At 43.6% G+C, this 24980-nt stretch overlaps 1 protein-coding gene across 1 annotated transcript; it reads right to left on the bottom strand.

Annotated features, from left to right (window-relative positions):
• Positions 1-1206: 1206 nt before the first annotated feature.
• On the bottom strand, positions 1207-23516 carry SCRN1 (secernin 1). Its single transcript, XM_069958717.1, has 9 exons — positions 23438-23516; positions 18229-18388; positions 17615-17796; positions 10856-11052; positions 8644-8832; positions 6152-6317; positions 5891-6053; positions 2407-2566; positions 1207-1546 (listed from the first exon to the last, which is right to left on the bottom strand). Exons 2-8 carry the CDS (start codon positions 18385-18387, stop codon positions 2408-2410), a joined length of 1215 nt encoding a protein of 404 aa, XP_069814818.1. The 5' UTR covers position 18388; positions 23438-23516; the 3' UTR covers positions 1207-1546; position 2407.
• Between the last annotated feature and the right edge of the window lie 1464 nt (positions 23517-24980).

Raw genomic sequence — 24980 nt, 5'->3', positions numbered from 1 at the left:
GCAATCCTGGAACCTCCCTGACTCTTCATTGGCCTCTCATCCGCAGTGAACTCTTGGCAGCATGCTGCTTGACTTGAATCTCCTGCTCATTGGACTATTGGACTTGCTTGCTGGTCTTCAATCTTAGTTCTCGCTTGATCGACTACTCAACTAGCTCTGGTTTCTACACTTCTTTGTTTTCCCCCCTCGGCTGAAACTGACTTTGTGCCCCCTTTACCCCAATTTGTAGCTATAGATCAGCGCATGGTCTCTGATCTTCTGCGGACACCTGTCCGTCCTCTCCCTTTCCCACATTCAGCTTATGCTGTACTCCTTGTCTGTTTCCCCATCTATGCTACCATTGTTTTTACAGCTATACTTCTGTGCCTATTACGGTCACCTCACAGGTTCACTACGGCTGCTATATATATCTCCTGATTTTGCTCTGTGAAGGGCCGTCTATATGCTACTAAGTGCGACAATGCTATATATATATATATATATATATATATATATATATATGTTACTGCTTTGCATAACTCCATTGTTTTAGGTTACCGTATTAGCATGTATGTTCCCTTTCCCTCCCTAATCCTCAGGCAACGTTATACGCTATGGATACACCACATTATTTTCCCCTCCCTCCCCTCCTCCCCTTACCCCCCTCCCCCCCCCCCCCCCCTTTTTTCCCTCCCCCCTTCCTTTGTTCCTCTTTTCCCCTACCAATTTTCCTCCCCCCTCCCCTTTTTCCCTTCCTCCCCCCCCCCCTTTTTCCTTTCCCATCCCCCCCCTCCAACCTTCCCTTCCCCTCCCACTCTTCCCCCCTTTCCGTTGTCCCCTCCCCCTCGGTCCCCCGCCCTCCTTTTCTCTCTCCCCCATGTCTCCCACTCCCCCTCCATTCCTCCTTATAGCTTCCTTCTGCTACCAATAGTTTAACGACTGATTGTCTTGTGAAAATTATTTGTGAAAAAACCCTAATTAAAATCTTTGAAACATTGATAGGTAGTCAAGGGATGACAGATTCACTTCTTAATATTAAGAAAGTAGAGGAGATAGATTAGGATGTGATCATGGATGTAGTGACATGTACAGTCGTGTTTGCCTATTTTCTAAAATATTTGGTACGGGACAGGCAAAATATTTCACACACTCACAATACATATAGTTCAATTGTTTTCAATAAAATTTTCAGATGACCGCACAAGCTTATTCCATTCCAAACTCTACTTTTATTGCTTACACTCTACAAACGCCTAGCAGTGTTTTACTCAAATGGTATTAGTCAACCCTCTGTGCTAGAATCTTCTCAGTGTAAATGTTCTAGTTATATCACCTTTACCAGCTATGATCTCCATTTACAGTCCAATGAATGTTAGAACATGGTGAGTTCTGTTAATCTACATGCAGAAAGCATTTCAGACTGAATCTGTTCCCTGAACATACACATAATATCACAGAGAAACACAGCGCTAAACAGGGCACAGCAAAATTGGCCACGCTGCCACATGGAGAAGCCTTTACAGCCACATGCTCTTATTTCCTGGGAGCGGTATTCTTTTCATGGTGCCTAAAAGAAATAAATTAGCATAGAATTAAAGGTGCTGTGTAAACATGTAGGGGGAAGTATCATTGCTGTGAAGCAAAAAAATGTCATGCTTTTGATACCAGTGTCGTTCACCACAATGTGTGTGGTGTGGCCTTGACATTACTCTCACATGACCGTGTGTGGGGCAGGGGATTGCTTAAGACCTGCATCTGAGATGATAAACCCCAATTGAGTGTATTTACTATACAATTTTTTTGTTAAATCGTAGCCTGCAAGTACATATGTTGGACAAAATAGCTAAGAACACCGACCCATGTGGTTGTCTTAGCCTTGTATAGTAAATACCTTGTAGTTGAATGGATAGGCGCTGGTGTAGAGTTGCCAGTGCCGTGGCCCTATGCCCACTTCCCACGCACGGCAGCGGTCTATTCAAAGGCAACGGGCCAGCATGAAGCACTGGGGGAAGACCCTCTGACCCCCAGTGTGACGATCTTCCCTCCCCTCTGTGACGTGGCTCCATTAATATCAATGGAGCTGCGTTACAGAGGGGAGGGGTTTTGTCATACTGGGGGCCAGCGGGCCGGTCCCCAGTGCTTCATGCTGGGCCAGTGCCTGGGAATAGACTGGCGCAGTGCACAGGAACCAAGTCATGGTTAAAAAAAAAAAAGAACGCAACATCGGCATTCCCCGTATTGCTGCCCATCCTTTCATGTAAAAGACTTAAAGCAATGTACCTGATGGTACATTCACTTTAAGAGCGTCCTCCAACACTCTTTTTGTTTCCATCCATTACATTAGGAGCCAATAACATGATGTGAACAGGGTTTCTTCTATTGTAATTGTAATACATTTATATGTTACAAGCATTACAAAAAAATTACCTCACTTGTAGAATTTTATTTCTGTATCAACACAGTCATAGAAAAGGTCCGCTACTTCAGCATGGTCTAGTGGATTGGAGCTACTGAGTAAATCTTCCATGGCATCCAAGCCTTGTTTCTCCAGATTTAACATATTATTAAGTAGCTGATCACCTACCTTCTACATAGAAACAGGAAAGAGAGAAACTCCAGCAATCATATGAAATCACACTTATCATCTAACCTAGCCCACAGAACAGACCCAAACTAGCCCTCATCTTTTTTTAAAGTGGCAGGTTTTTCCCAGAGAACTGCTGATATGCCGCAGAAGCAGAGGACCTCATCAGTAGATTACTGTTCATTACATCCCTCTTCTCCCCCGCATTGTTTCTTAAATCGCAAATTGCCCCTATGCAAATCCATTGCTTAAGAGTATTGCTATGCAGAGTGGGCTCTATGTACCGCGGCTGCGCAGGGAAGATGTCATGTCTGAGACAGGCTGCTCACCGCGCATGCGTGATTCCTCCGGGCCGCTGCCGATCCCCCCGGAGGTCATTTAAAATATAAGTAGAAGTCTATGTTAGTCTGTGAATGTATACACATATGCAAAGTTTTGCAGATCTCCTCCAGACAGAACAATATGTGTGTTGTACTATGAGTGGAGGAATAAGTGTTGTCGTAATACAACTCAAGTTCTATTTACTAACTATATATACTAACCTCAATATCACAAAATGAATAAACTTTATTATTAAAAGCACATAATTATAACAGTTCATATAAAACAATGAACCACGACTGAAAAGAATGTTTAAAAACAGCTAACATACAAGAGGGGGCTGCTACGGATGGACAATGGAAAGTGTGGACTAAATGACAAGTAAGTCATAAATCAGCAAAAAAAACAAGAAAGCAAAGTGCTGTAAGTAAGGTATGTAAAGCCTAAGGGCCCTATTCCACCAGACGATTATCGTTCGCATAATCGGTAACGATTAACGATCTCAAACGACCGCTATTGCGAAAGACCTGAAAACGTTCACTCATTTCCATGGAACGATAATCGTTACTTATGATCGTAATTGCGATCGTTTTTTCTTCGCTATTTATTCGCTATTGCGTTCATATCTATTGCGAACGACCGAATGATGTCTTATTCAATGCGAACGATTTGCGAACGTTTTGCGAACGAGCAACGATAAAAATAGGTCCAGGTCTTATAAAGCGATCAACGATTTCTCGTTCGGTCATTAATCGTTAACTGCATTTCAACCGAACGATTATCGTTTAGATTCGAACGATTTAACGATAATCTGAACGATAATCATCCGGTGGAATAGGGCCCTAAGGCTATGTTCCCATGTAGTATTAGACCGGCCGTTACATGACCCAGCCGGGTTACGGAACAGCCAGTCTCTGAAAAGATCATCCCAGCCGTTACTGCAGTACCGGCCGGATGATCTTTCACGCCGCACAGTTCTGATGTGGCGCATCCGTGAGCGCCCGCAACAGAACTCCCCACAGCACACAAAGAAGCGTACGCCCGGAGCACCTCGCTCCATAGTGTGCACTGACAGGGCTTTCTGTGGGGGCTATTCACTGAATAGCGGCCGCAGAAAATTGACATGTCAGTTTTCTACGGCGCCTTGATAGATCCCGGCAGGAGTGTATACTATTTGTATATACTCCGGCCGGGATGCCATAGAAGATAAGGCAGCGTGCCCTTTCGTACAAAGTATGACCATTGTTGCCGATTGCAAAGATATGCTGTGGGAACATAGCCTAATAGTACACACAGAGGTCTCTCAGGAGAGAACCATAGACAAATGTGGTGAAACTGACGAATGTTACCTAAGTGGTGAATAGTAGAACCGTCCACTGACTGCCCCCACCCCGACGCACGTTTCGGCGATGCCTTTTTCGAAGGGTACTGAACTGCTGGAGGGCCCTAGTATAAATACCCATGTCGCAATGAGGGCGACCAATCCCACTCCCGCTTTACAGGTGTAACACATAATTACCTCAGGAAGATGAAAGCGCCGTGCACATAACCCGACTTCCGGGTCCGGCACACACCAACCGAGGCGCCATGACGTCACGATGCCACGACGGCTGATCACGTGATGTGCGCTGCCACCGCGTCATGACAACGCGGCTGTGCACATGCGCATGACAATAGAGGAAAAAAATAGAAGAACCGCCACCATCTACTGGTTAGGGACAAATAATGCAAAGGAACTGGAACTATCAGTGGCAATAATGGGGCAATGCTGCCATCAAGTGGACAAATTCAAAATTACTGCCGGCTGGTGGGGAAAATTAAATTTATAATGAAAGCATGATGTAAACATTGTTGCCATTTAGTGAATACCAGAAGTAATGTTCCCTAATAATAAATACTGAAATAAATGTATATATAAAAAGTAATAAATATATAAATATCAAACACTGTAGTGAATTCATGCCTGACAAGAAATTATAAAAAACGGGGAGGGCAACCTGTCGCTGAACATATTTATTAATGATTATGTTCGTATACAGTGACTGTGTAAATCAGTGTCATTATTATGTGGGGGAGCCAGTGGACGGTTCTACTATTCACCACTTAGATAACATTACTCAGTTTCACTACATTTGTCTATGGTTCTCTCCTGAGAGACCTCTGTGTGTACTATTAGGCTTTACATACCTTACTTACAGCTCTTTGCTTTCATGTTTTTTTGCTGACTTCATGACTTGCCCGCATGGTGTGGATGATGGGAGTGTGCATGGTGTGGATGATAAGAGTGTGGATGATGGGAGTGAGCATTGGGAGGAAATTTTAAATTTCAACCCCAACTTGCTTAAATTTCTGCAAAACACCTAAATGGTTAATAAATGTATCAAATGCTACTTTGAATACTTTGAGGGGTGCAGTGTTTACAGTGGAGAGATTTATGGGGGTAACTAACATTCAGACCCCACAAATCCACTTCAGAGCTTAACTGGTCCTTAATAAAATCAGAATTTGAAATTTTCATGAAAATTTGAAAAATCGCTGCAAAATTTCGAAAGCCCTCTAACATCCTAAAAAGTAAAAGGACGTTCATCAAATGACATCACCATAAAGCAGACATGTTGTAGATGTTGCAATAATAATTAGTTCATGTGACATGACTTTTTTTCTTAGGAAAAGAGAATTTTGAATATAAAGAAACGTAAATCTTTCAAATTTATGCACAAATGTTGCGTTGTTTACAAAAAAACTACTGAATGTATCAACCAAAGTATACCACAAACATAAAGAGGAATATGTCATGAAAAAAACTATCTCAGAATAACCGCGATAGTTAAAAGCATCGCAGAGTTATCACTTCATAAAGAGAGACAGGTCAGATTTGAAAAATAGGCCCTGGGCATTAAGACCAAAACAGGCTGAAGAGGCAAGGGGTTAAAGAAAGGATGAAAGATGAATACTGATCTAAAGAAGTTTATTGAAATATAATGTGCGCCTGAACATGTCACTTACCTTATCTTTATCCATTAACATTAGAGCACATTGATGGGCCTCATAGAGCTCATGTTTCCTTTGTGAATGATCATGATCACAAGAAATATCTTCCACACAAGAAGTCTGCACCTTAGGGACGGCTTTAACATCTTCCACAAAGATAAAAGGTTTAAATATAGACCTTAAAAATAAAACAAGCAGAAACAGGGTTGGATTATGGCACAAGGAGATGACTGACCTGGATCCTCCACCACCCACACTATTGGGAACATGACTGACCTTGATGGGTCTGGTGTGCCTGTAAGAAAGTGAATGCAAGGCCATTTGTCATCCTTGGGTATGACCGATACTGCACTCGCTGTAGTCAGGAAGGTGTCAGTGTCCACACAGATTCCACTACTTTTATTACGCAGAAGATTTATCATTGATTCAGCGGTCATTAGTTCTGATAGAGAGATAGTTCAGTTAATATCCATATTCTTCTACAGATTCAGTCTCGTCACACTGGAGACCTGCACCAAATCAGGAAGCAGCTAAGGAAAGAGCCTACTAGTCAAGGTTGTGTCAATGCACCTGTCACTGGAACCCTGTACAAAAGTTTTTGTTTCATACAAGGATGTATTATTGATCAAAATCAGGTCTCCCAAATGACAGACAGAATGATTGAATGGTTCCAATGTGTGTGCTGTCATCTTTGGGGCCTTGAGAGTTTAAGCAGATTTCATGGTCCAGATTAGATTTGCCTTGAATCTGCAACTTCAAATCTGCACCATCAAATCTGCTGCAGATCCTGTACGTGTGAACTCTGAGCAAATGTAAAAAGAAAAAGGGAGGGTAGGGGGTGGTGGGAATATAACAATCAGGTCCTCAAAGTTGTCATAAAACTACAATTCCCATTATGCCTGGGCAGCCAAAGCTAAAGATTTGGGTCCAGGCATGATGGGAATTGATGGCATGGCATGATGGCAGCTGGAGAGCCTGCGTTAGTTACCCTGGATTTAATTAGATGGATTAGAAAGACAGGGAGAGATGAAACAATTGTGTTTCCTTTCCCCTATACTGCTCAGGAGGGGAGGCTGTCCCTGTTCTGTAGGCCAGGTGCTCACTAATTGGTGTGATGTCAGTCGTGGGCGGAGTTACAGATAAAGGGTAAGGCCTCATTCACACATCCAGTGATTTTTAAGGACCGTGATGGATTTAGCTAGTCCACTAGCTAAATCCATGATCAGTGAAAAACAATACATGATTGCATCCGTTTTTACATCAATGTCCGTTTATTTTACTGATGTGCATTACATCACCCCATGTGTTCCACGTTCAGTCATAGCAGAGATGAATGTCAGATTAAGCAGAGGTATATGTGTCACCCCTAATCCCCCCAGATGTAGCAGAGCTAAATGTGTCACATTACCCGGCCCAATTCATGTAACAGAAACCTTAAACAGGGTTTAATCTTTCTTAAATGGAGTACCCCTTTATATCTTCCATTTGTCTCCAGTATCTTCCAGTTCCTATGTTGTGATGGCCTTACCTACGGAACTACCCACTCAGTCAATTAGTAACGGCAAAGTTGTCCAAATTGAGTCAATGATTGGCTAAGCGGACATTTTTTACCGGGGTCGTGACATCGCAGGACGCAATGAGATACAGGAGACCAGTGGGTGACCATGAGGGGTGGCACTGCGGAGGCACTGGGACAGGTAAGTAATACTTGTTATGTTCCCACCGTCCCCCACCCTCCTTGTTCACCATTAATCCCATTTTGTCTCACATTCAAGGAGATCAGCCATCCCTCCTCCTTCTAACAATCCAATAAGTTGCTGCAGAAGAAGCCTTCCCCTCTATGGGTCTATATGCTGTAGGAGACCAAGAAGGCTAAAGGTCCTATTACATGGAGCTATTTTTACCGATTAATGACTAACGATAAACAATTGCAAACAAGATTGTTTATCGTTAACCTGAAATCAGTCACCATATTACACAGAACGATAGTCGTTAGTTACAACCGTTACTGCGATTGTTATTGCAATCGTTACTATGATCGTTTATTTCTGATCCCAGCAAAATAATGAACAATGAGCAATTACACTGAACGATTTGTGAACAAATGCGGAACTTGAGCGAACGAATGTGGAATCACAGCGAATGATTAGCAAATGATTAGCGAACGATTAACGATGATTTTAGGTTCTAACTCAACGATCAACGACACATGAAGGATTATTGTTTCAATTTGAACGATATAACGATTTTTTGCACGATAATCATCCCATGTAATAGGGCCCTAAGCCACACCTGCCTGACCAAACACCACTTCCATTCTTCTGCCAGCTAGAAATGGAAGAAATTTAGATCTCTGTTCTCTCACTGTTTGCTACAATCCTGCAGACTGACAAACACTGTGGCAAACTTTATGTCCTGTCAACTCTTTAATTTCTATGTTAGCGTTTCCTGAAACACTCCAGGCACCTCTCTGATCTATGGGAGTTGACGTTGTGGGTGGATGGAGAAACGTTTAAGTAGATAAGGAATTTCTTGCGCAATAATTCAACCAAAGGATGCTCATTATTCTCTACACCGTGCATAATGGAACAATATTTCTGATATGCCTTTTAATGCATGGTAAATTTTAAGTATTTCTATTCTTTGATTATAATCAGTCATGTTTTAGAGAATTAAAATGTTCTAATATAAGTTGTGCCCTATAATTTACAAAGACATTTTGATTTGAAATGGGCAATGCAGATGCACAGGGTATAAGGATTCCTTACCTTCCTGACTTTCCACAGCCTCTTTCCACAAGCAATCGTCTCCATCTGTATGTTTGGAAAAAACTTCTGAAAAGTTAAACTCTTTATCTCCATTCCACCAGCCCTGGCCTTGGGCATGACTCCGAAGCTCTGGGTGCTCCAGATCTGATACCATTAGTGATAAATGATTAAAGATACATCTGATACCATCTACATTAGGAGAAATTACAGAGAATGTGCCATGAGAAAATTATTCTTATAATAATATAATGGTTAATGTTTAACTTATGTTTTTCTTATTATATATTTATTAGATGTGAATTTTTATTAAACGTTGCAAAAATAATACAAGTGAAGAAAATCTACCCAACACCCAAATCCGGTACAGTACAAATGTTGCACAGGACAAACAGTAAACCAGCAGTGGTTGGGGAATTGGCCAGATAAGTTTAATGCTTTGTAATTTTTAATGTGCCTGGGTGACTATTTAGGGTACAAACACACACGGCATATACGCTGCGTATTTACTGCTGCGATACACAGCAGATACGCAGCAGATTAGACCTAAATAACTGAACACAGCATCAAATCTGCTGCGTATATGCTATGTGTGTTTGTACCCTTAAAGCGACTCTGTACCCACAATCTGCCTCCCTAAACAACTTGTACTGTCAGATAGCTGCTTTTAATCTAAGATCTGTCCTGGGGTCTGTTCTGCATGTGATGCAGTTATTGTCCTAAAAAACTACTTTTAAACTTGCAGCCCTGTGCCAAATTGGTGTGGCCTAGAGTGTGGTTGCCCTAGAATTGCAACACCCCTCACTAGGAACACCTCCGGTGAGGGTTTTTCCTATTCCGTACCTGTCTGAAAACTGCACAGGTGCCTTAACTATCCAGCTCATGTGCAGTGTTCACACAGGTGATGAATAGGAGAAATTGTTCTAGGAGCATTCCTAATGATGAAGAGGGTGGGGAGGAGGGACGGAGAGGTGTCGCAATCCTAGGGCATGGGTACTCTAGGCCACGCCAATTTGACACAGAACTGCAAGTTTAAAAGTTGTTTTTTAGGACAATAACTGCATCACCTGTTGAACAGACCGCAGGACAGATCTTGGATTAAAAGCAGCTATCTGACGGTAAAAGCGGTTTGGGGGGTCAGATTGTAGGTACAGAGTCGCTTTAATAAATACACCCTGTCTGGACAGAACAAGTAAGAAGTTGTACCTGAAAGGACACCTATCACGTCATACAATATGTCATACGTTTTAATCTGCTGAGACCATAATGACTGCTAAAACAAATAAGCAGAAGGGCTGAGTACTGTGCCCCTTCACTTCAGACTGGCTCTTGTTGGATAGTCGAGTGGATGGTGCACAGACTCATAGACTTTCTATGGACCCACGCACTAAACGCTCAGCAATTCAAGTGTAGCAGAACAGAAATAAAGCAGCAAAGTGCACAGATAAGTGCTCCAGCCCCGTCATTTTAAAATTATAAAAACTCTTTAAACATGCTTAAACAAAAAAAAAGAAATTTTGCCACAGAGTTTAAATGAGTAAATAGATGTAAAAATATTGTAGCAGCTGCCATTTACCTTTCAATCTATTTGCCACTAGTTCACTTTTTCAAACTTTACTTCTATTCAAAAAGTATCTACTTACACACCAAGGTGCCCTGGACATGAGATGGAGAGAAATGTTTGTAGTCGACACAACAATGCCCATAGCATTTCTTGCACTGCTATTCTGATGAAGGACGCGTCAATTGTGCACTTTTAATAAATATTTAAACTTTTTATCTGCTTCTAACTGTTGAGTCTTTGGGCAGCGCTAACCTTTATGGATTAGTCATACACCATTTTTGTACTTAGACTAGCTTTTTCCCCACGGACCCCTACCTGGGAGCATCCCATTTGGACTATCCTAGTTGGCTTGCAGCCTTGCACTCTCCACCAAAGCACCATATCCTCCCGTCCCGCGGCCGCTTCCTGGTCAGAGCTGCCGCATGAGACGTGACTCATGAGGCAAGACTCCGCAGGACGGGAGTACCAGGCGGCGCGATCCAGGCACCAGCGCTGGAACGGGGAGGTAAGTGACCTCCGGCTTCAATTTCGACCCCCTCCCCTGTGATCCACCAAAATACCCCCTGGCCCGGAGTACCCTTTTAATATGTAAGTTAATGTGGCATTTTACCAACCTGCCTGGCAACTACTAGAAGCCAGATCAGTACTAACCTGTTATTTTTTTCGCAGCCCAGAACTTGCCTACTGTCTCCAGGACCCATGCCTCTACTCTATCCACTATCAGAAAGGCACTGTGAAAACCCTGACCATCTGTCCGGAGACTGCTCCCTCCTTGCCCATGCTCTTCTAATAAACAGGTGATTACATCAAGGGCTTCTTTGGCACTTGTTCCCCGTTCAAGACCAAGTCTGGAAGAACAAAGACAAGCGTAGTGTAAATGACAGACTCTATAAAACATTGAAGCAACATGACAATTAGATTATAATAAACTATATCACCATAACTTATACCAGGGTTATGCTAAAATGTACAACTATATAGGTATTTTTTCCTCGCCATTTATCATCATTAATATTATTATCCAACAATGTTTAACCCCTTAAGGACAGAGCCTGAAATGGCCTTAATGACAGAGACAAATTTTATGAATATGACCAGTGTCACTTTATTCATTAATAACTTCGGGATGCTTTTACCTATCCGGCTGATTCTGAAATTGTTTTCTCGTGACATATTGTACTTTACATTTCTGGTAAATTGGAGTCGATACTCATAACAAATCTTTATGAAAAAAAAACAAATAATGTGAAAAAATGTGAAAAAATGCATTTTTCCAACTTTGAAACTTTTTTGCCTATACAGAAAGTGGTTATACCACATAAATTATATATTAAATAGCATTAGCAACATGTCTACTTTATGTTGGCGGCATTTATTAAACTATCTTTCATTTTTTTAGACAATAGGAAGCTTAAAACATTAGCAGCAAATTTCCAAATTTTCAGTAAAATTTCAAAATCAGATATTTTTAGGGACCTGTTCAGGTTGAAAGTGTATTTGAGGGGCCTGTATGTTAGAAAGCCCCACAAAGCACCCCATTTCAGAAACTGCACCCCCCAAACTCTGCAAAAGCATATCCAGAAAGTGTTTTAACCCTTTAGGGGAGTCACAGAAATAAAAGCTAAGTGTGTAAGGAATTTGAAAATTTTAATTTTCTGTGCAGAGATTTTATTGTAATCCAATATTTTTCATAATTATAAACCTATTACCAGAGAAATGCACCCCAATAATTATTGCCCCGTTTCTGCAGTTTATAGAAATACCCCATATGTGACCCTATTGCGCTATTTGACGCAACCACAAGCCTCAGATACAAAGGAGCGCCTAGTGAATTTCAACGCCTCCGTTATATTTGGTCATTTTTGACTGTACCACTTCAGGTTGGCAGAGGCTCTGGGGTGCCAAAACCTAAAAAACACCCCTAAAGGGACACCATTTAGAAAACTAAACCCCTCAAGGAATGTAACAAGGGGTGCGGTGAGCATCTGGACCCCACAGGTGCTTCACAGATTTTCAGAACAATATGGCTTGAAAAAAGAAAAAAAAAAATTTTTACACTAAAATGTTGTTCTAGCCTTCAATTTTTCATTTTCTTAAAGGGATAAGAGGGAAAAAAAGACAAAAAATGTGTAGCGCAGTTTCTCCCGAGTACGGAAATACCCCACATGTGGCGATAAAGTGCCAAGGGGGCGCAGGACGAGCCTCCAAAGGGAAGGAGCGCCAATTGGCTTTTGGAAGCTGAATTTCACTGAAAAGGATTTCAAGGGCCATGTCGCATTTACAGAGCCCTCGTGCTGCCAAGACACTGGAAACCCCCCACAAGTGACTCCATTCTGGAAACTACACCCCTCAAGGAATCTAACAAGGGGTTCAGTGAGCATATGGACCCCACTGGTGACGGGCACAAATGTGGAACAATGTGACGTGAAAGGGAAAAATTTCATTTTTTCACTTTCATGGCACAAATGTGCCCGTCATCAAGGGGTCCATATCCTCACTGCACCCCTTGTTAGATTCCCTGAGGGGTGCAGTTTCCAGAATGGGGTCACTTGTGGGGGGTTTCCAGTGTTTTGGCAGCACGAGGGCTCTGTAAATGCGACATAGCGTTCATCATCCATTCTAGCCAAATCCAACATCCAAAATCCAAATGGCGCTCCTTCCCTTCGGAGGCTTGCCCTGCGCCCACATGGCGCTTTATGTCCACATGTGGGGTATTTACGGACTCGGGGGAAATTGCTCTACACATTTTGTTTTTTTTTCCTCTTTTAACCCCTTGTGAAAATGATAAATTCAAGGCTAAACCAACATTATAGTGTAAAAAATTTAATATTTCATTTTCACGCCACATTGTTCCACATTTGTGTCCGTCACCAGTGGGGTACATATGCTCACTACACCCCTTGTTACATTTCATGAGGGGTGCAGTTTCCATAATGGGGTCACTTGTGGGGGGTTTCAACTGTCTTGGCAACACAGGGGCCTTTTGAATGCAACATGGCCCCTCGAAATCCATTCCATCCAAATCCAGCCTCCAAAAGCCAAATGGCGCTCCTTCCCTTCGGAGGCTTACCCTGCACCCGCATGGCGCTTTATGTCCACATGTGGGGTATTTCCGTACTCAGGGGAAATTGCGCTACACATTAAATGTTTTTTTTTTATCTTTTAACCCCTTGTGAAAATGAAAAAATCATGACAAGATTAATGATTTAGAGTAAAAATTTTACAAAGATTACACTAAATGTTGGTCTAGCCTTGATTTTTTTCCATTTCCACAAGGGGTTAAAAAAGAAAATGAACACAAAACGTGTAGGGTAGTTTCCCCTGAGTACGAAAATACCCCACATGTGGGCATAATGTGCTATATGGGCACAGGGCAAGCCACCAAAGGGACAGAGCGCCATTTAGAGGCTGGAATGGAGGATGGAGGCCATGTCGCAATTACAAAGCTCCTGTGCTGCCAGGTCAGTAGAAACCCCCGACAAGTGACCCCATTCTGGAAACTACACCCCATAAGGAATCTAACAAGTAGTGCAGTGAGGATATGGACCCCACTGGTGACGGGCACTTACGTAGAACATGTGCCGAGAAAATAAAAAATACAATTTTTTTCATTTTCACGTCCCAAATGTGGCCGTCACCAGGGGGCCATATCCCCGCTGCCCCCTTCTTAGATTCCTTATGGGGTGTAGTTTCCAGAATGGGGTCACTTGTCGGGGGTTTCTACTGTCCTGGCCGCACAGAGGCTTTATAATTGCATCATGGCATCCTCTAATGGGAATGGCGGCCATACCTATTTAGCTGGGGAAAAGGGACAATTCTAATTTATTTGGGGGTATTAGGCCAATTATTAGTTTATAAGGTTGGAAATGACAGGTGTCCATCAAACTCAACCTGTTGATCCAGAGGAAGGCAAAAAACCCTCGTGAGGCAGACGACAGTAGTCTCATCACAGGGGAAAAATTCCTTCCCGACTCCATAATGGCGATCAGAATAATCCCTGGATCAACGTGACCCCTGAAATAGGAATAAGGGACAGAATTTAGATAATGTAGAACCCCAATGACGTGTAGTGCGCCTTGGAGCGATCCAGTATGCAGAGGCCGGGGGGATCAGGACAGGTGTCACACTGGAAAATGGTGCCCTTCCTGATCCCCCTGTTACGCCACACTCTGCACTTCTTCTGGGGTCTCCCTTTCTCCAGTGTGGGGGACGTCACCTGGAAAATGTTGTCCTGGTGCGATACGGGGTCCTTCATATCCAGAAGCGCTGGGTCCGCTCCATGGCTGCTAAATATTGGGGCCCTATTACGGCTTCTGATATTTACGGATCGTGCCGCAAGCTACAGGGCAACGAGGGACCAGAAGAGGGGGTGCTGGTATAAAAGTTATCCCCGTACAGGTGGTGACCTTTATCCAGCAGTGGGAAGATCAGTTCCCGGACGATCTCCCCACTAACTCCGAGGATGGGGGGGGAGGGGGCATCTGGGGGCTGCATTCGGGTGTCCCTTCCTACATACACTCTAAGGGTACATGCACACTGCGGAATCGCGACAGATAACCCTTCGTGCATTCCGCAGTTGGCACCCGCCGGCGGAGTGATGCAGGCGCACGTCTCCATCCGTGTCATAGACTCCATTCTATGCACGGGCGGATTCCGCTCTCTGTCCAACGTATTCATTCTTTGGATGGACGACGGAATCCGCCCGTGCATAACATGGAGTCTATGACACGGGCGGAGACGCGCGCCCGCATCAGTCCGCCGGTGGGTGCCAGCTGCGGAATGCACAAAGGGTTATCCTTCGCCATTCCGCAGTGTGCACGTACCCTAAATCTGTAAGTGTACCCAGAGGTACTCTCACAGAGTTTGTAGAATTTCACTCCATACCGTCATCTCTTATTGGGACGGTACTGGCGGAAAAGACGTGTCTGGGGGGCAGCGTACGCTACGCTACCCCCCAGACATGTCACTGGATGATGAGGATGATGAGGATGAATGGAGGAAAGAAGGATCCCTCCCATTCATCCTTACTGGCTGTTTCGGTGTCGGAGGCAATAATAACATATTCCTCTGACACCGAAAACACCCTGGGGGCCATCTTTATATGGGGACTAGTATATGGGGTATGTAGTGGTGTAGTGTCAAACTTTATTCAATGTAGTGTGGTGTAATGTAGTGTTTTTTACGTGTTTTTTTACAGTAAGTATAAAAAAAAAACCTACGCCAACAAAGGAGTTGCTGATAAATGCCGTACTTATGTGCGGCACTTATCAGCAGACCGTGGCAGTAGAATATAGAAAAAAAACACCCTACGCCAAAAAGGAGGAGTTGCTGATTAGCAGCGCACTTTCGTGCGATGCTGATCAACACTCAGCGGCGATAGGGTGCGGAAAATAGAAAAAAAAAAATTTCTACATTCTGAACATCCCTGTAGCTGCTGATAAGTGTATTACACATATCAGCCGCTAGATGGCAGCAGAGCATTAAATACGGAAAAAGCCGACGCTGGAGCCGAAAATAGCCGAGAGAAGCCGAACGTGACGTCACGGAGGAAGCCGAAGACCCGAACGAAGACGAGGACGCCGCGAACCCGGAAGACGCCGATCAGGAGCCCGGGACAGGTGAGTAATGTACAAATACCTGCTCTGGACCCCTCGGCTACCTAGCTGAGGGGTCCAGGGCAGGTATTTACTATTTTGTGGGACTCTGATCGCCGTGCCACCGGCCCGATCGCCGTGAACGGCCGGCCGGCCGTTCACGGCGATCGGGCCGGTGGCATGGCAATCACCATTACTTTTTACAGTAATGGCGGTCGGTGCCGTCCTCGGACAGCACCGACCGACATTTTTTTCCGGGTCATCGGGTCGCCGATGACCCGGAAAGGTTCCGATCGCCGCTATTGGCTGATCTGAATTGATCAGCCTATAGCGGCGATCGTAAGCACGGGGGGTGTTAACCACCCCCCGTGCCGTGAAGCTAAGATGGCCTGCTATGAATCATAGCAGGCCATCTTCCCCGATCGCTGTGTGCGAACACGCAGCGATGGGGGAAACATCGGGCGTAAATTTACGCCCTGATGCGCCAAGTACCAGGGCGCGAGGGCGTAAGTTTACGCCCGATGTCGTTAAGGGGTTAAAGAGAAGTATTAATGGTGCGTTTACACGAAACAATAATTGGCCCGATCGTACGATTAACGATGTCGGAGTAACGATTTTTTTTTCATAACGATCAGCGTTTATACGGTACGATATATCGTATGGAAAATTCGTTTTGCGATCGTTTTGCGAACGCTTAAGCCTATCTCACACATTGGTTAAATGCGAATTTTTTGCAAACGACGAACAACGATTTGATAACATGTTGAAAGATCAAAATGAGCGATGTATCGTTCGTCGTTAGATCGTTTGCTGCGTTTACACGTACGATTATTGTTCGAATTCGATCGACATCGCGCAAATTCGCACGATAATCGTTACGTGTAAACGCACCATAAGGCTAAATACTTAAACTTCCACCACCTGGAAGATGCAGGGCACCACTGTACATTCTCTTACAATGGGCTCACTACAGGGTAGGAACATTGCTGTTACTATGTTTGTTTAATAAATCCTAAAGACCTTGACTAACACGATTTTGGTGGAGTCTTTGGTACTGGAGGAGCTACTAAAGGGCACAGCCTGATGCTGCCTGCATTGACACAAGAAAAAAAGTATAAATGCTGACTTTAGATTGTATTGCTGATGTCTTACTTTTTTGTTTGGGTTTCACCTGATCAACTTAAAATGCAATGGTGAAATTTAGATAAATGGCGGACAGCACAAAAACCGATCACATTAACCCCCTAGGCAGAGCCAGGGCTTTTGCTGATTTCGGGGGATCTGCTACTTTCCACTTCACAAACAATCGGCAGACACACAGCCAGGACCCTGCTGCAACTTCCGGGAATGGACATTACGGGAGTGGCACATTGCTTTTCTATCAACACTGCCACTTACAGCCTTTAAAGGCAATGGACACCTGTACACTGATTCTTTAATGTTGTTTCCTGCCAAATGAAGCAACTTTCTAAATAGTCTCACACAGGTTGGGAAGAGAGAAGAGAGCAGATCCAAGGTAGAATCATACAGACTGCGTAAAGGTATAAAAAGAAAACAGCACTCATACAGCACATTATAGAGGCAGTACCAGCAAAAATAGTCCCATTATTTTTGCACCATAAGGCCATGCTTTCACACCGTACAATAATACCAAAATAAATTTCTTTCCATTTTCCCATTTGAAGTCAATGGGAAATTGGCAGGCAGAGCAGACACTGTATAGAATAAAGGCTGTAACTTATTACAACCATCATCTTTACTGCTGCTGAAAATAGTTTTAGAGTAGGCAAGAATAATAATTGATCAGACCACTCACCTGACAAGATCTGCCCCTAGTAATAAGATGGCATCTCCTGCATCTTGCTTTGTAGTGACATCCACATTACCAATGCTTACTCCATACTCGTTGGCTCCCATCTCAGCTCCCCACATCCAGACTGGTTTACTTAGTATCACAGAATGAGTCTTGGCAACTTGATCAATGGCAAGATATGTACACTGGAAAATCATATAAATTTGTCCTCAATACCTCATTTGTAACATCATTTGTAAGGTGACAATGTCTTTGCTTTACTTTGATGAAATACCAGATTGTACTATAGATGCTCTTTATACAGTAATGACTGAACATATTTAAAGGGATTTTCTAGGACTTGAATATTCATGGCCTATACTTGGAGAAATGTGCTTTACTGCGACTGTGCAGGATTTTAGGCAGCTGCTTGGAAGGAAGAAAGGAGGCAAAGGGGATGTTTCTACAGCACAATGGGGTCAAGCCTTGCTGGGCTTTCTGAGCCCCCCTAAGCTTTATTTCCTACCTTGTGTGTCATTTTTAATGCTTATATATTGCTGCATGAGTGCAGGATCATAATAAAAGTGGTGTCTACAAGACCTATTGCACAGTGCTTTTAGGTTGACCTTTAACCTTACCTGAACTTTGCTTCCAGCCTCATGACTTCTAGATGGTAAGTGTAGCACCTCTTGAACCTCATCTCTTGGTCGTGCCGAGTTTTTCCCAAACAAGATATGACCATTTCTGGTTCGGGGTGGAAGAGCAACAAAACAGTAGCTTGGGGGTGCACCAATCATCCTAGGGTAAGAGCAAAAACCAAGAACCCTAGTAAATAATGTATGTATGGTTCTTATTTATGGCGTCTTGAAACCTTGCACATTACCACAATGCATATTGCATCTTAATGCAATGCAGGAAGCATATGGTGACGGATTCATGGTAACAACGATAAAGGGGATAGCACAAGCTTGTTCCATAATACGATGGCTTGGTTTAAATGGACGACAAAAATAAATATTCTAAAAGTGTTATATATGGTATATATGACATTTCCCACAAATAGCAACCCAAAGTGATAGAGAAAATAGTAAGAAATTTTATATCTCCTGCAATTGTACTATCCTACATGCTTCTGGCCGGCCACTATGGTCCAAACATAGGCTTACTGCGACTACATATGCGGTCAACTGTATTGAGCCCCACAAAGAAAGTGCACAGGGCACCTATAAAATGTCATTCTTAAAGGGATACAGTGGGTGTATCTATGGGGTCTGAACAGGGAAGTATCTAAAAATGGCTGGGCCCACAGCATTTCCATACACCCCCCCCCCCCCCCCGACTGACTACTAATGCATCAAGCGTAGTCATAACTGCATAACTTTGGGGGCCTAGTGTAGTGCAGGAGTGGGCCCCCTGATGTGGGCAACCAGGCTGCACGAATGAACCTTGCATCCCTACCCAGGGATACAGCAGTAGACACTTACCCTCTCCTGGCGGTCCAGCTCCACATGACTGTCCCACTATGTAGAAATTGCCGCAGCGTTTATTATGCAAATGGGAAGAGATGAGTCTGATGTAATTAGGATACTGCTCATTTGCATAATAAACGCGGCGGCGATATCTACCTAGAGGGACTGGGAACCATTTCTACACTGTGAGACCAGCATCTGGAACGGGACCGCCAGAAGAGGGTAAATGTCCACTGCTGTATCCTGGGGTAGGGTGGGTTCTGGCCTGCTGTCAGGACTGACAGGTTCCCTTTAAAGCCTACTCAAAAAACTCAATCAGCCGAGGTCCTCAGTTGATCAGTGTCACTTTTACATGGGCCGATTATCGTCCGCAGGAGCATTTCTAGCAACGAACCTGGAGGATAATCGGCCCACGTAAAAGACCCTTACAAGTTCTGTATACATTTATATAGTATCATTTGAATATGGGTTTATTCTAATCGACACAATTGAAATCAGGAAGAATTTTTCCCTAAGATGAGGGAAATTGGTTTCTACCTCATGAGGATTTTCAGCCTTACAGACTAAGTTCCCTTTATAACTGGATATATATTGTTGCTTATATACTAATGTTTGTATCTACATGCTTAAAAATTAACGCAAACAGTAACTGAGATTCTCATAGACATATTATGGGTTCTGCAGTCACAAACTGAAGCATAAAGCAGCAAATGTCATTGTAAAGCCTTCACCGAGCGGTAGATGGATGGAGCGCAGTAAACACAGAGCTGTCTGTAATGATAACAATAAGCCTGTGTGCAGCGGAGGGATGAGAAGGAGAATGATGAGAGATGACGGGGGGCTCCCATAGCAGTCTGGACCTCCGCTACTCTCAGATATCATTCAGAGCACACATGGGGTTGTCCGATTTGTAATCTAGAGCCCTGTTCAGGTATTGTGCATGTTGGCTGATTGTTGCCTTTTTAGGGCTAGTTCACACTGAGTAAATTCGGTGGCCGTTACGGACGTTAATCGCTTGGTGTAATAGCTACTGTTAGGGCGAGTTCACAATGAGTAAATTTGGCGGACTTCCACTGCGGAGCTCTCCGCCGCGGAATCCCACCTGCCACCTGCGTTAGTGTCAAATGGCATGTCTATGGATGGGCTTGCGCCTTCGCTCTCTTTAAGCGGAGGCGCATGAACCCTCCCATAGAGGCGCCGTTTGACACTGAGGCAGGCGGGACTCGGCGACGGAGAGTTCCGCAGCAGAATTCCGACGAATTTATTCAGTGTGAACTTGCCCTAACAGTAGCTATTACACCAAGCGATTAACGTCAGTAACAGCCGATAATTGATTGATGTAACAGGGCCTTTAACGCACCATTTTAGTGTGCACTTCTCCCATTCCTATCAAGCAATCAGGGACCACCCAGACTCTATCCAATCAAAATGTCTGGTATGTTACAAGCTTTTTAAAGTGACAGCACCCATTTAAATTCACTGTATTTTTTGGGTGCACCATTCGTGTGATGTCTTTTCCTCACAAATTTTCAAAGCCAAACCACTAAAAAAATATATTGTTTTCTACAGAACAAAAAACTGTCTGGAACTATTTCTTCAAATAACACAAAACAAACCATATGGACAGGAAATTACTGTGTTTTGTCCCTGACCATAATCCAGCTCTCTGTCAGCTTTATAATCTCCAGTCACTGGCTACTGCCCCGCTTTGAGGAGTATTTTTAGTGCAGATTATTGGAATCTCTTATTAGGGTAAATGAACACTGCGCTGATCTTTGTGCTGATTTTTATAAATGTTGCGGATTGGCTGCAGATTTTGTGTGGATTTTACCTGCACCAATAATTTCACTGGAGTGAGGATTAGCAATAAATGTATAAGCCCACACCTCAGATCAGTTTCAGCCAGGATAATATCCGCTGGGTATAGATGATATGGCAAACATCACACTTACTGCTCTTGTAACCTGCTGCGGATTTGCTTTGTAAAGTTCAGCATGGAAAACCCACAGCAAGTCTTTTCCTAGATTCTATAGTGATGTGTACACAATATGTAACGGTGATTCACTGAGAGGACCGAAAATCACAGGATCTATAGATATGATATATACTGGGCAGTGAGATGTATAGAATCCATACATGTCATGTATACAGGGCAGTGATATGTACAGGATCTATAGATGTGATGTATACAGAGCAGTGAGATGTATGGGGTCTATAGATGTGATGTATACAGAGCAGTGAGATGTATATTAACTGTAGATGTGATGTATATAGAGCAGTGAGATGTACAGGATCTATAGATGTGATGTATACAGTAATATGAGATGGACAGGACCTATAGATGTGATGTATACAGAGCAGTGAGATGTACAGGATCTATAGATGTGATGTATACAGAGCAGTGAGATGTACAGGATCTATAGATGTGATGTATACAGGGCAGTGAGATGTATGGGGTCTATAGATGTGATATACACAGAGCTGTGAGATGTATATGATCTATAGATGTGATGTTGACAGTAAGATGAGATGGACAGGACCTATAGATGTGATGTATACAGAGCTGTGAGATGTATGGAGTCTATAGATGTGATGTATATGATCTATAGATGTGACGTATACAGTAAGATGAGATGGACAGGACCTATAGATGTAATGTATACAGAGCAGTGAGATGTACAGGATCTATAGATGTGATGTATACAGGACAGTGGGATGTACAGGATCTATAGATGTGATGTATACAGGGCAGTGGGATGTACAGGATCTATAGATGTGACGTATACAGTAAGATGAGATGGACAGGACCTATAGATGTAATGTATACAGGGCAGTGAGATGTATGGGGTCTATAGATGTGATATATACAGAGCTGTGAAATGTATATGATCTATAGATGTGATGTATACAGTAAGATGAGATGGACAGGACCTATAGATGTGATGTATACAGAGCTGTGAGATGTATGGGGTCTATAGATGTCATGTATACAGAGCAGTGAGATGTATATGATCTATAGATGTGATGTATACAGTAAGAAGAGATGGACAGGACCTATAGATGCAATGTATACAGAGCACTGAGATGTACAGGATCTATAGATGTGATGTATACAGGGCAGTGGGATGTACAGGATCTATAGATGTGATGTATACAGGGCAGTGGGATGTACAGGATCTATAGATGTGATGTATACAGTAAGATGAGATGTACAGGACCTATAGATGTGATGTATACAGAGCTGTGAGATGTACAGGACCTATAGATGTGATGTATACAGTAAGATGAGATGTACAGGACCTATGGATGTGATGTATACAGAGCTGTGAGATGTACAGGACCTATAGATGTGATGTATACAGTAAGATGAGATGTACAGGACCTATGGATGTGATGTATACAGTAAGATGAGATGTATGGGGTCTATAGATGCGATGTTTACAGAGCTGTGAAATGTATGGGGTCTATAGATGTGATGTGATGTATACAGTATGATGAGATGGACAGGACCTATAGATGTGATGTATACAGAGCAGTGAGATGTATGGGGTCTATAGATGTGATGTATACAGAGAGATGACGTACAGGATCTATAGATGTGATATACACAGTGCAGTGAGATGTATATGATCTGTAGATGTGATGTATACAGTAAGATGAGATGTATGGGGTCTATAGATGTGATGTATACAGAGCAGTAAGATGTACAGGACCTATAGATGTGATATACTGAGTGCAGTGAGATGTATGGGGTCTATAGATGTGATATACACAGAGCAGTGAGATGTACAGGACCTATAGATGTGATATATACAGAGCAGTAAGATGTATGGGGTCTATAGATGTGATATACACAGTGCAGTGAGATGTATGGGGTGAGGTCTATAGATGTGATGTATACAGAGCAGTGAGATGTATGGGGTATATAGATGTGATGTATACAGTAAGATGAGATGTATGGGGTGAGGTCTATAGATGTGATATATACAGAGCAGTAAGATGTATGGGGTCTATAGATGTGATATACACAGTGCAGTGAGATGTATATGATCTGTAGATGTGATATATACAGAGCAGTGAGATGTACAGGATCTATAGATGTGATGTATACAGAGCAGTGAGATGTATATGATCTATAGATGTGATGTATACAGTAAGATGAGATGCACAGGACCTATAGATGTGATATATGGCAGCACAGGTTGGGAGGACACGAGGAGGACGCCCTCTGTATACAGACATCCCCCAGCTCTTATATACCTGCATATATTGGGGGCTGCAGGTGATGCACCAGGATGCAGAGACAACACCCGTGACACCCCCCTCCACCCCGGCTGCCCACAATGCATCACGTCCCCCGCCCTCCATCCGCTCTCACCTCCTTCCAGGCCGGACCCCGGGCGTATATGACACCGGCAGGAGATGCTCCGCTCACCCAGCACAAGCGCCGCCCTGGCTGCCCGAGCAGTGCTGTACTGATCCCTAGCGGCCGGCCTGGGTACTGCGCCTAGTGATCCGTTATGGATACGTGGTATATGCTATGTAATATCAGGGGGCTGACAACCACTGGCCCTGACAACCTTGTAAGAAGGCTAACCAAGTACATATGACCTAGTCTATGGTGGTTTGTCTGACATCTGTATAGGGCAGGGTTCACACGTCCCGTATTTGAGATGGAATCTTGTTCGCAGAATGTGCAGCTAAAATTTACATGAATGTGCAGCTAGTGGGGGGGGGATAAGACACCTGCAGGGGATTCCATGTGTTCTACAGACAGACTTGTACTGTGGTGGATATCATTTATTATAGAATCAGCAGTACAAGCCTCATGAGACAGACACAGAAGTCACTGCAGATTCTCAGGCTGGTGTCACAGCTTATACATTATGGCCAATTCTCTTCTTTATGTCTTTATTTATTCAGGAGCAAGGCAATGACCCCAAACATCCAGCCAATGTCATTCAGGTCTACCTACAGCATAAAGAACAACAAGGACTCCTGACAATGGTCATATGGTAATCACATAGGGACAGAAGGATTTGAGCTATATCCACAGATCTGTAGTTATTTCTAGGGCTGTGGAGTTGGAAAAAAACTTACCAATATACTCATCAATATATTTTCTATACTATATTTTTAACTCGGTGCTCAATGCAGTGTTGAGTGTGGTTTACAATTAAAGGGGTTGTCCGGCGAAAAAAAATTATTCACAGAATAACACACATTACAAAGTTATACAACTTTGTAATGTATGTTATGTCTGTGAATGGCCCCCTTCCCCGTGTTTCCCCCCACCCACGCTAGACCCGGAAGTGTGGTGCATTATACTCACCGCATGTCGTGTCGTCCACGGTCTCCGATCGTCAGCAGTGACGTCTTCTTCGGGAGCTTGGCGGATCTTCCCGAGTGCCGGCCACCCTCTGCAGCGTCATCCGAAGCTCAGCCGCGATTGGCTGAGCATAACTGTGCTCAGCCAATCGCGGCTGAGCGGCTGATGACGCGGCCACGTCATCAGCTGCTCAGCCGCGATTGGCTGAGCACAGTTATGCTCAGCCAATCGCGGCTGAGCTTCGGATGACGCTGCAGAGGGCGGCCGGCACTCGGGAAGATCCGCCAAGCTCCCGAAGAAGACGTCACTGCTGACGATCGGAGACCGTGGTCGGCACGCGACAGGTAATGTATAGCGCACCACACTTCCGGGTACACGGGTGGGGGTGGTGGGACACGGGGAAGGGGGCCATTCACAGACATAACATACATTACAAAGTTGTATAACTTTGTAATGTGTGTTATTCTGTGAATAATTTTTTTTCGCCGGACAACCCCTTTAACCCCTTAAGGTCAAAGCCAATTTTTGTTTTTGCACTTTTGCTTTTTCCACTTTATGTTTAAAAGTCCATAGCGCTTGCATTTTTTCACCT

The sequence above is a fragment of the Dendropsophus ebraccatus genome, chromosome 2, assembly GCF_027789765.1.
Source record: "Dendropsophus ebraccatus isolate aDenEbr1 chromosome 2, aDenEbr1.pat, whole genome shotgun sequence".
Classification (NCBI taxonomy): Eukaryota; Metazoa; Chordata; class Amphibia; order Anura; family Hylidae; genus Dendropsophus; species Dendropsophus ebraccatus.
Note: the sequence above shows the minus strand (reverse complement) of the source record. Positions and strands in the feature narration are given on the sequence as shown.

What these genes read in the sequence shown, in the direction of transcription:
- SCRN1 (XM_069958717.1), bottom strand. Translation starts at nt 18,387, where the DNA reads ATGATTGGTGCACCCCCAAGCTACTGTTTTGTTGCTCTTCCACCCCGA. An exon ending in AGGCTGGAAGCAAAGTTCAG is followed by an intron (nt 17,797 to 18,228) that starts GTAAGGTTAAAG and finishes ATGATTTTCCAG; the next exon opens with TGTACATATCTTGCCATTGA. An exon ending in TGTTAATGGATAAAGATAAG is followed by an intron (nt 2,567 to 5,890) that starts GTAAGTGACATG and finishes GTTTCTATGTAG; the next exon opens with AAGGTAGGTGATCAGCTACT.